Source organism: Salvelinus alpinus, chromosome 20 (assembly GCF_045679555.1).
Source record: "Salvelinus alpinus chromosome 20, SLU_Salpinus.1, whole genome shotgun sequence".
NCBI classification, from domain to species: domain Eukaryota; kingdom Metazoa; phylum Chordata; class Actinopteri; order Salmoniformes; family Salmonidae; genus Salvelinus; species Salvelinus alpinus.
In genome coordinates, this window is record NC_092105.1 from 31,544,048 (window position 1) to 31,555,517 (window position 11,470).

At 45.8% G+C, this 11,470-nt stretch overlaps 1 protein-coding gene across 1 annotated transcript; it reads left to right on the forward strand.

The window, feature by feature from the left end:
* Positions 1–518: 518 nt before the first annotated feature.
* On the forward strand, positions 519–11,223 carry inhbb (inhibin subunit beta B). Its single transcript, XM_071355277.1, has 2 exons — positions 519–1,689; positions 8,331–11,223. The coding sequence occupies exons 1-2, from the start codon at positions 1,293–1,295 to the stop codon at positions 9,158–9,160; spliced, it is 1,227 nt and encodes a 408-aa protein (XP_071211378.1). The 5' UTR covers positions 519–1,292; the 3' UTR covers positions 9,161–11,223.
* Positions 11,224–11,470: the final 247 nt, after the last annotated feature.

Sequence of the window (11,470 nt, forward strand, 5' to 3'; positions counted from 1 at the left end):
TGAGTGGTATCCCATTGCAGTCAAGTGATTTGCCTATCCTGAGTTATCTACATACAAAACCGAGTCGTTGGCTTTCGAAACTTGTAGTACCTTACAAAAATGCGACGGTTTAAACACATTGTGTATGTGTGTGATACGTGCGTCCATGTTTATGTTTGTTCGTTTCATCTGTTTGTTTGTTTCAGACACCGTAATACCAACATTTATAAAATCGTTCCAATTTTAGAGCATGAGATGTCTTGCCGAAATAGCCCCACATTTATTCAAAATGACAATATATCTGTTTTAGGCCTATAATACAGTATTTTTTAATGAGGTAATGAAGTGTACAATTATAATGTAGGGTTAAAAGGTGTTCTCTATTGTATTCTACTACTTTTTATTGTAACCATAGGAACGTCTTCTCTCCATCCTCCGCGGCGCTTTCCTCCCAGATAGTTCTAGCAGCAGCGTATAATCCCTTGAGCCCTGTTGGTGGAACGCCCCACGTGGTTTCAACTCCTGTATAAAAACTTCCCGTGTGCGATGGGCTCCGTGTCGTGATTGCAAAGGAGAACATTGTAAAGATAACAGCATCTATTTCAGGACACAGAGACAGAGCCGTCGCATACACAAGCGCATAGGATAGTCTACTCAAACGTATGAATTCGATTGCAATTTAGTTGGATTCCTAAAGTTGCGTTTATAGGAGTGATTTGAATGTAAAGGCAGTGGTAACCTCATATTTGGAACTTCACATCAAACGTTTCATCTCCTGATCAACGGATACAAAGCCCGCGTAACGGTGAGATACTAAATGTGGTTTGCAAAGGTTATGGAATATAATAATTCGTTAAGTTAAATTTGAAGAAATGGCATGCCAGACGCGGTAGTGCCATTCAGATAGCCTACTACACACGGTGCTCATTTCAAATTCGCCGGTCAAGAAAGCCGGTTAAGAACCAACACCTCTGGAATTGTGCTTTAGATGAGAACTGAACTGTAGTGCGCTTCACAAAAAGGACCCAAGCTTTACAGGGCTCGAGAGGAAGCAAATAAGAACATCTGGAATAATCTATTAGCTCTTGACAGCAACCTCTTTGGAATACAAAAACCACATGGACTGTTTTGGATTACCCTAACGTGTGCATCAATCATAGTTCCATGTGCAAACTATTCCCGCTGGCGCAGAGCTGGATATTTACCAGGATGCTAAACTTGTGAAGTAGCCTAACTCGCTTTCTTTGCTCTCTGTATCGAATAACCAGAATTATTCCTCTCCATCGTGCTTGGGAATTCCAGTCTCAGAGAAAATGAAAATATATAATCTCACATTGGCTTGTTTAATGGCTTGCATACTTTCCATCTGCTGTACTTTGGGCACAACGGGTACGGGCACAACTGGGGCAGAGACTCAAACCGTGACCCAGGAGTCGTGCGCTTCGTGCGGGTTGCCGGAGGCGTCAGAACGGGTGGATATAGACTTATTGGAAGCAGTTAAGAGGCACATCTTGAACAGGTTACAAATGAGAGAAAGACCCAACATCACACATCCTATTCCGAAAGCGGCGATGGTGACAGCGCTGAGGCGGCTTCACGCAGGTAAACTACGAGAAGACGGAAGGGTTGAGATCCCTAACCTTGATGGACAGGCTGCCTACAGTAACGAGGTGCAAGAGACGTCGGAGATAATCAGCTTCGCAGAATCAGGTAGCCTAATTATCAATAATCAGAGCATTTATCTAACTCTCATTTCTCTCCCTTTATTTTTCTGAGTCATGACTCAATTTCAAAAGGTGTAGTAGTAGCATTTAACACGTTTTCCCCCCGAGGATTCGATGAATTAATATTCATATCAGGACAGCCATAATTGCGCAGGATACAACCCTACATAATCACGATATAATTGCCTCATAATCGAGATTGAATGCCTCATCTGATGGGATCCAGTGGGTTTCGTAAAGTTCTCAACCCAGATGTGTGTAGCCTATTACAGCCAATGCCTTTAATTTTCGTTTTCTGTTTCGAAGAGAGACTATATCCTTAAAATTCAAGTGATTAACAACGGTCTTTCACTAAGTCAACATGACACATAGTATTATTCAACTTGCATGCATGCGTTCATTCATTCATTCATTCAACAATTCATTATAGAATGAAACCTTAAATGACCCCCATGTGTTGTCTAGGGAATAGTAAAGCACCCTGAATCCCATTTCAGCAGTTAAACGTGTTTAGGCATATAGCTCTATTTTAAGGGAAAAGCCCTTCAATTGGCCATTTATCCAACTTTTTAAGAATGTGTATGTATCTAAGTCTTAAGGGTCCGAAGATAAACCCCTCCTTTCCCCCTACACACACACACATATTGTCTGTTAACAACTGAAACCAATAATTGCCAGGTTAGTGCAGTGAGAACATCATATTTGAGATGTAGTGTTTGTTTAGCAGAGAAAGCATACCATTAAGAAACAAAGTGAGATGCCGGTCCCACAGTGCAACGCTGTAGCACACAGTATACAATCAGCCTGGATGGGTTCCTAGCTGTCACCCTCCAATAGAAATGATGTAAGCACACTCATGACAAGGGAACAAAAGCAAGGCAATTATTGGGAGAGCACTGTGCATTCTTGCTAAACCCAATATGTCAACATTCAGAACAAAAAGCATGAGAAAACAAAAGAAAACGCTCAGAATAATGCATGAGACATTTGAGTCGTGGGTTCGGGGGATGGAGAGATGGAGGAGGTGGGAGGGGGTGTATGGTGTGCCCATATCTCCGTTTTCTAAAGAATGCTTTTGTCATATAAAGGTTCATCCAACCAGGCCTCTTTGCTTTTTTTCCATTATACACGATACCTTTGAGCCTTTGTGCAGCATTGTGCCATGGAACTGGCTTTGCTCCCTGCTCTCTAGACCCCCTCTGCCTTCAGGCCAGCTGGCACTCACCCCCAGAGCCCAGGCTGCCAGCAAGGGCATGGAAAGAGGGACAAGGCCCCTGGAGCAGCCTGGAGAGAGGCAACTAGACCAGTCCCAGGCACAGGCCTGGGCCCAAGCAGAGGGACTTTAATGATGTCACAGTCAAAGATCAAGGTGTGTAGGTAGGGGCCTATAGGAGTTTGTGGTGGACATTACTGGATGGCTGGTAGGGGCCTATAGGAGTTTGTGGTGCGCATTACTGGATGGTTGGTAGGGGCCTATGGGAGTTTGTGGTGCGCATTACTGGATGGCTGGTAGGGGCCTATGGGAGTTTGTGGTGCGCATTACTGGATGGCTGGTAGGGGCCTATGGGAGTTTGTGGTGCGCATTACTGGATGGCTGGTAGGGGCCTATGGGAGTTTGTGGTAGACATTACTGGATGGTTGGTAGGGGCCTAGGGGAGTTTGTGGTGCGCATTACTGGATGGCTGGTAGGGGCCTATGGGAGTTTGTGGTGCGCATTACTGGATGGCTGGTATGGGCCTATGGGAGTTTGTGGTGCGCATTACTGGATGGCTGGTAGGGGCCTATGGGAGTTTGTGGTGCGCATTACTGGATGGCTGGTAGGGGCCTATGGGAGTTTGTGGTAGACATTACTGGATGGTTGGTAGGGGCCTAGGGGAGTTTGTGGTGCGCATTACTGGATGGCTGGTAGGGGCCTAGGGGAGTTTGTGGTAGACATTACTGGATGGCTGGTAGGGGCCTAGGGGAGTTTGTGGTGCGCATTACTGGATGGCTGGTAGGGGCCTAGGGGAGTTTGTGGTAGACATTACTGGATGGCTGGTAGGGGTGTAACGGATGTGAAATGGCTAGCTAGTTAGCGGGTACGCGCTACTAGCGTTTCAATCAGTTACGTCACTTGCTCTGAAACCTAGAAGTAGTTTTGCCCCTTGCTCTGCAAGGGCCGCGGCCTTTGTGGAGCGATGGGTAACGATGCTTCGTGGGCGACCGTTGTTGATGTGTGCAGAGGGTCCCTGGTTCGCGCCCGTGTCGGGGCGAGGGGACGGTCTAAAGTTATACTGTTACATTGATGCTGTTGACCCGGATCACTGGTTGCTGCGGAAAAGGAGGAGGTTGAAAGGGGGGTGAGTGTAACGGATGTGAAATGGCTAGCTAGTTAGCGGGTACGCGCTACTAGCGTTTCAATCAGTTACGTCACTTGCTCTGAAACCTAGCAGTAGTGTTGCCCCTTGCTCTGCAAGGGCCGCGGCCTTTGTGGAGCGATGGGTAACGATGCTTCGTGGGCGACCGTTGTTGATGTGTGCAGAGGGTCCCTGGTTCGCGCCCGGGGCGGGGTCGGGGCGAGGGGACGTACTAAAGTTATATTGTTACAGGGGCATAGGGGAGTTTGTGGTAGACATTACTGGATGGTTGGTAGGGGCCTAGGGGAGTTTGTGGTGCGCATTACTGGATGGCTGGTAGGGGCCTAGGGGAGTTTGTGGTAGACATTACTGGATGGCTGGTAGGAGCCTAGAGGAGTTTGTGGTAGACATTACTGGATGGCTGGTAGGGGCATAGGGGAGTTTGTGGTAGACATTACTGGATGGCTGGTAGGGGCCTATGGGAGTTTGTGGTAGACATTACTGGATGGCTGGTAGGGGCCTAGGGGAGTTTGTGGTAGACATTACTGGAGGGCTGGTAGGGGCCTAGTGGAGTTTGTGGTAGACATTACTGGATGGCTGGTAGGGGCCTAGGGGAGTTTGTGGTGCGCATTACTGGATGGCTGGTAGGGGCCTAGGGGAGTTTGTGGTGCGCATTACTGGATGGCTGGTAGGGGCCTAGGGGAGTTTGTGGTGCGCATTACTGGATGGCTGGTAGGGGCCTAGGGGAGTTTGTGGTGGACATTTCTGGATGGCTGGTAGGGGCCTAGGGGAGTTTGTGGTGAGCGTTACTGGCAAAAAAAGTGTTGATGGTGTGGGACGCTGTCCTCTAGAGAGAGACAGCTATAGCTCTTATCTCTCAGTCAGTATTCAGTCTCATGAACGCCTAGTGGAGCAGAGGCTGAGGCTTGCTGCCAAGGTTACAGGTGAGGAACAGTGCCAACCAACCGTCTCTTATGACACAGTCTCGCGTACCCTCGCTTTGGCGGAGGGATTCAGTGTCCCGTAACCACGGGAGCGGAGCGGAGTGCAGGGGGAGATGTGTGCATCTCGATTGTCGTTGGTATAGCCGCTTGGACCTGTTGAACTCCCTGTGACTCCGGTCCAAGACACGAATTAAGACTTCATTATTGGATGTCATTAACTCTGGCCCAGTCCTTGGGTTGTGTGCCAAATGGCATCCTATTCCCTAAATAGTACACTAATTTTGACCAGAGCCCTATGGGCCCTGGAAAAGAAACTGTAAAAAATAGTGCTCTATATAGGGAATAGGGTGCCATTTAAGATGTATCCCTCTCAGAGCTATAGGGCTGGCTGATGGGTTTACTCTGGGACAGAGTCTTTCATGAAGACACGTCAATCATGCCCTGTCTGAAGCCGCTCATGGAATTTTCCACATCACACTCAATCCAAGTGTGTGTGTATGAGTATATGTCAGGTGCTCTGACTAACTGTAGATTCACCCCTTGCTCATACATCATTATACATGTGCTTTTCCATGTGTAACTGCTTTTCAAAGCTTTTATTAAACCATCAAGAGTTAAGCTTTTTAAGTACAACTTCAAACTCACTCCTCCACCACTACCAGTAAAGCAGCTTACTAACTACTGGCCAAAAGTCCAGCTTTATGGGGCTCTCTGGGGCTCACCCTGACCTGTTCTGCTCTTTTCCCCTCTCCTCTCCTATTTCCCTCTGTGGGAATTGCTGGAGTGCTGAGCTGAGCGTTGTGCTCCAGCAGCCTAAAGGATGCCTATCAGAGCCGTGTGTGTGTGTGTGTGTGTGTCTGACTGCAAGGCGAGGCTCATGTCAGAGCAACGGTGCTCCGCGGCATTTGGTCTCTGTCGACACAGACTTTGAGTAATGAGCATAGCACCCTGCTACATGCGTGCACTCTCTCGCTCTCTGATTGCCCACCTTTCCTACCTGCCTGCCCTGTTCTTGTGTTGGTGGCACAGGTGGGGACACGCTTAGGCAGCTGTAGCTCCAGCAGCGCTAGCTCCATCCAGAGAGACAGAGGTCCACCCAGATGTCTACCTCCCCTCCCCTCCCCTGCCCTGTCCTAACCCTGCCTGGCCCAGGAGCACATTGACCCGTCACACTCAGCCAGGCAGCACACCTCTTTGTTTAACTGGTCTCCATAACCTTCTCCATCACCTCACCTCCTTCCTGAACTTACCTCCCTAAAGCCTGGTTCAAGCACTGGCTATGTGTTTTTGTGGGACTTTCCTTAAAGCAAAGAAAAGGTAAATAGTTTAAGTGTTTTCCAGCAGGATGATTCTCAATCCATTTCAGCATCCAGTTTAATGTGGACAGTCTCAGCTACCCTAAGTTATGGGTCATTAAAAAATATATCTGTATTTTTTTCACAGATGGGATATAGGGGAAAAGCTACAGATACACTCCACCGCATATTTAAAAGAATGTATGACAATGCTTCAGTCCAGACTGTAGTATCTTTGTTGTTAGAGATTCAGACTGCCATCTCTCTACACCCAGCACTTCATTGCCTTACACACAGTGTCACTCAGGCCACAGACAGAGAAACGCCCTGGCCTAGGATCTCCCCTGTTGATCACTGGGAGCTGTTGAGGCAAGCAGCAAGTCATGATAGGAAATGAGGCAAGGATATATACTCATGTCCTTGGGCAATGACAGAAGTTAAATCAGGTTAAAACTGTTATTGAATCAATGCCTTTACATCTACACTTCAGATGCATTCTTTCCTTCTTAAATACTTGAGACTGCACCCTGAGGGTTCGGTATCAATATGCCTTGTGCTTTTGTTGTTGCCACAGGGATGGTTGTTTACACTGTATGTGTTTGTGTGTGTATGATAATGCGAGTCTGTGCGTGCGCGTGGTGTGAGTGTGTGCGCGTGCATTAATTTAAAGTCACTGTTACTGGAGTACCCTGTAGGCATAAGGTCGCTTTACAAAGGACCATCTTTGGTGGCCAGCTGTTGACACCAACTCACGCTAATCAGTTTGCAAACAAAGTAATTTAGCCGCTTCAACATGTGCTCAGCCGAAGACGATCCAGGCTAACTCTTTAACAGAAACTTCTCGGTTTTCACAGTAATTTGGAAGACATCATTAGGCTTAAAAAAAAATATGGCCGACCCCAAACCCCATTATGCCTTAGACATTTCGAATCTCTTCATTGTTTCATTTTAGAAAGTGGCCAGTGTCATGTAAATGGCTTTTATTTTTGCCTCATCATGCTTTTGGTTAGGAGGGCCACGCGCTTAATGCCAGGCTGCAGCGCGGCTGTCTCCTAATACCTCACTCAGGTCTTTGTGCTGTCAGTCTCAAAGGCTCCGGGGAGCTCAGGGGTTTTCACAGCAGTGCCTCACAACACACACACACACACACACACACACACACACACACACACACACACACACACACACACACACACACACACACACACACACACCCCTCAGCGAACTCAATGAACCCCCCGGGGCCCGGGCCTTGTCCTACCCCCCTCCCCTCTTCTCTTCTCCTCCATTCCCCTTCTCTCCTCTATCTCTGGCTCTGTCGCTAGTCTTCACAATCTGACCTGAGGCCAACTGGGCCTGCTCCCAGAACTGGGCTGTCAGGAGAAACAGCCTATAAGAAACTAGGCTAACAGCATGTGATGTGTGAGAAAGAGAGTGGTGAGAGGAGAGGAGAGACAGAAGTGACTGAACTGCTCCCTCCCTGGCTACCTGCTTCATGCACCTTGTTGTTGTTTGTCCACTTCTTTCTGCCTCTTACAAATGATACTCAGATGTAGTGTTACATTACTTTCATTCACACAGACACAAGTTGTAAAACTATGTGTTTTACTTTGTGAATTGTGTCAACTTTTCTAACTTGCTCTTAAAAATCATGTTAGTTTATTCTCTTGACCCTTGACTGTACAGCAGCGTTCATCAACTAGATTCAGCTGCAGGCCAATTTCTTCTTGGGTGGATGGTCAGGGGGCGGATGGTCAAGCCCAAACAAATATAATATTTGTTTAAAACTATAATCATTTCAAACCAAGCTTACATTTGTATACAGTAAAATCATATTGTTACGCGTGTCGGAATACTTTGGAACAGATTTCCAAAATTAAAATCACTTGGAGCTGATTTTCTGGTGTTTTTACAGTCTTTTATGTCCAACAATTATATATCTTTTTTTGTGCTCACAAGACATGCAGGGCCAAATAGTTGGGGAACCCTGCTGTACAATATATATCACTATATATCACTAAACCCACATCCCTCTCTTCTTCTCTCCATCAGATGAGCTGACTTCATCTCAAGTATCTAAGTCCAGCCTCTACTTCCTCATCTCCAGTGAAGGGAACCAGAACCTGTACGTGTCTCAGGCCAACCTGTGGCTCTACTTCAGGCTGCTGCCCACCGGCTCCGAGAAAGGGCCTCGACGAAAAGTCACAGTGAAGATCCACTACAAGGAGGCAGGGACTGGGACTGCAGGTGGAGCCGGGGGGGGAACAGGGCCAGGGGGAGGAGGTCGGTGGACCCTGGTGGAGAAGCGCGTGGACCTTAAGCGCAGCGGCTGGCACACATTCCCCCTGTCAGAGGCCGTGAGGGCCGTGTTTGGTAAGGGTGGCCGGCGGCAGGACCTTGAGGTGCACTGCGAGGGCTGTGAGGCGTCCAACGTGGTTCCTATCTTAGTCGACACAGCAGACCCTTCACACAGGCCCTTCCTGGTGGTCCGGGCGCGGCAGGTGGAAGGGAAGCACCGCATCAGGAAGAGGGGCCTGGAGTGTGACGGGAGCAGTGGAGGCCTGTGTTGCAGACAGCAGTTCTACATTGACTTCCGCCTCATTGGCTGGAACGACTGGATCATCGCACCTGCGGGTTACTATGGTAACTACTGCGAGGGGAGCTGCCCGGCGTACATGGCAGGGGTACCGGGGTCAGCGTCGTCGTTCCACACGGCAGTGGTCAACCAGTACCGGATGAGGGGCATGAGCCCCGGCTCGGTCAACTCCTGTTGTATCCCCACCAAGCTCAGCACCATGTCTATGCTGTACTTCGACGATGAGTACAACATAGTAAAACGAGATGTGCCCAATATGATAGTGGAAGAGTGTGGCTGTGCCTGAGACTGTCTGTGATTTTTTTAAACTTTGAAAGTCAAATCAAACGACTATAGTTAAAAAGTATTGTACAAAAGGACCCTTTTGTACAATACTTTTTATATATATATATATTTAGTTATATGGAAGCACACCAACAGGTATAAACAAACATGTATTAATGGATTATTTATCTGGCTGAGCGAGGCCAGTTTCTGTCCATTTCATATTAAGAACTTCAGAACGGTTCCAGAGTTATGGGAGGAGAAGGGAATGGTTGATCACCAAAATATATTATTTTTCTAGTTTGCCATTTTTAGATGAAAAATAATGGTACTTCATCTCTTCTCTGATGAAGATGGAAAGAAAAGCGCTTATTGGCCCAGTGCAGTCAAAAACGTGTTTTATAATAATACTGTGAAACTGTGAAAATCATGATAATTCCCTTTTAGAGTCTTTTGAAAAGACAGCCTGATATTTCAGCCTGTTTTGGTGGGATGGAGTTTTGGCCTGCCTAGTGACATCAACAGGTGCTAAATTAGTTAATAGACCAATAAGAAAGAGAGTTCCAAACCTCTCTGACAATATCAGGTCGTTTTCAGTTTCCCCTTACCACTCTGACCACTCCCTGACAGTCGTAGCAACATTTTTGCTTGAGAAATTGCTCTTCGCTAAGAAGTTATTTTTGTTTATTTTTGACCATTTTAATTAAAACAATCACAGTAAAGTACTTAATTGTTACCCAGAAAATATTGATATTGAGATAAAAAGGGCTTGATTGGACCTTTTTAAGGAAGCTTACAGGTCCAGGATCAGCCAACCGCACATTGGCTTCTTCCCCTTCCTGAGTACTGAAGCACACCAGAACATTGACAAAACAAAAGCACTGACAATGACAATTCATCGGCTAATACAATTAGAAACACCAGCACTTCCATAAAGACTGTCATAAAGACACTATGACTGTCCCATTCGATCCGGTGGAATTATTACAGAAACTGTATCAGCCTGCGCTTATTATTGAATAGAGCCTTTCTGGGACTAACCTCCTGTCCAGGTGAGGTGACGACACAACAACAACGTTGTTGACATGTTGTTGTTGTTGGCATTGGACCACACGTTCTCTCTTCCTGTCTGTGACCGTACTGCAGGCGAGCACTCAGTTTAAAGGTGAAGATGGAACTTTGTGCACAGTGCACAACTACACACACTTCATCCAGAGAAAACAGTCCGCACTGCCACTACTTGTTTCGATAAAGTGGACCTCGAAGTGAACGAGGAGGAGACTCTTGTTATGGGCCAACAGGGCATGATGGTGCAGTGTAGCACTTGCAGACTAAACTCTTTAAATGCACACTCCCACTCCTAATAGCACTTGCATATTGAAATGCCTTCAAAGGGGTACTGAGTGTCCTATCATAAATAAGTGCCACGTAATTTATGCAATGTATAGTAACCCACCCATGCCCACCTACACAACTCTACCAGACTGAACTGATCTTCTCCTCCTCTCCTAGTCTTTAACTCCTCTTATCAAATACTTGAAATGTGATCTTTCGCTTCCATTTTTCCAAAGCGAATGATTGTTATGACATTTGCACTGAAAAGTTGCGGGATTAGTTAATAAACAAACTGCCATTGAAAGTTATTTTTCTAGAAGTAAATTGTATTTTTTTTGTACAAATTTTATTTGACCTATTAATGGAACCAAAGAGGCCAATATTATTTGAGCTTATTATTATAATAAGATGGCGAGACCATCACGTTACTTTCTGTGTACAATACTGTTTGATCATAAGAGGCCTAATCTACGTATCAGGGTACAATATGATGATTCTATTTCTTAGTTATATTATTTCCTTTCTCTATCTATTTTGTACAATAAACATGTGGACACTTAATTTTTCATCTTTAATTCTATTTTTTTTTTCTCCAGTTTTTCTATTTAATAAAAATATATTTTTAGTTCCTGTTTCAGAATCATTCAGTCATATCAATGTCATCTGTACAGTTTATGTAAAGTAAAATATGTTTTCTTTAAATATTTTGTAACTTTAAAATAAATGCTTACTCCGCATCATTATCCTATTCTCCAGTGTTGTGGTCAAAATCATTTTAGTGAGTCCTTTCAGGCACTCAACATTCATCAGCCGCCAGGTATGAAAAGTAGTGGGAGAGGTACACAACAAAACAGAATGTACAAAACAAAGGAATATCAAAAGCAATTTCCATCTATACTGCATCATATGACAAACATCTTACTGTTAGTGTCAGGACTGTGCCTCTTGCTTACTACAGTAGCTGTCCTATTCCTCATCATTTGCTGAAGTGGTGAAC

Excerpts from the sequence above, each read along its gene's own strand:
- inhbb (XM_071355277.1), top strand. The coding sequence starts at position 1,293 with ATGAAAATATATAATCTCACATTGGCTTGTTTAATGGCTTGCATACTT. Across the intron at positions 1,690-8,330 it reads AATCAGCTTCGCAGAATCAG|ATGAGCTGACTTCATCTCAA; the intron begins GTAGCCTAATTA and ends TCTCTCCATCAG.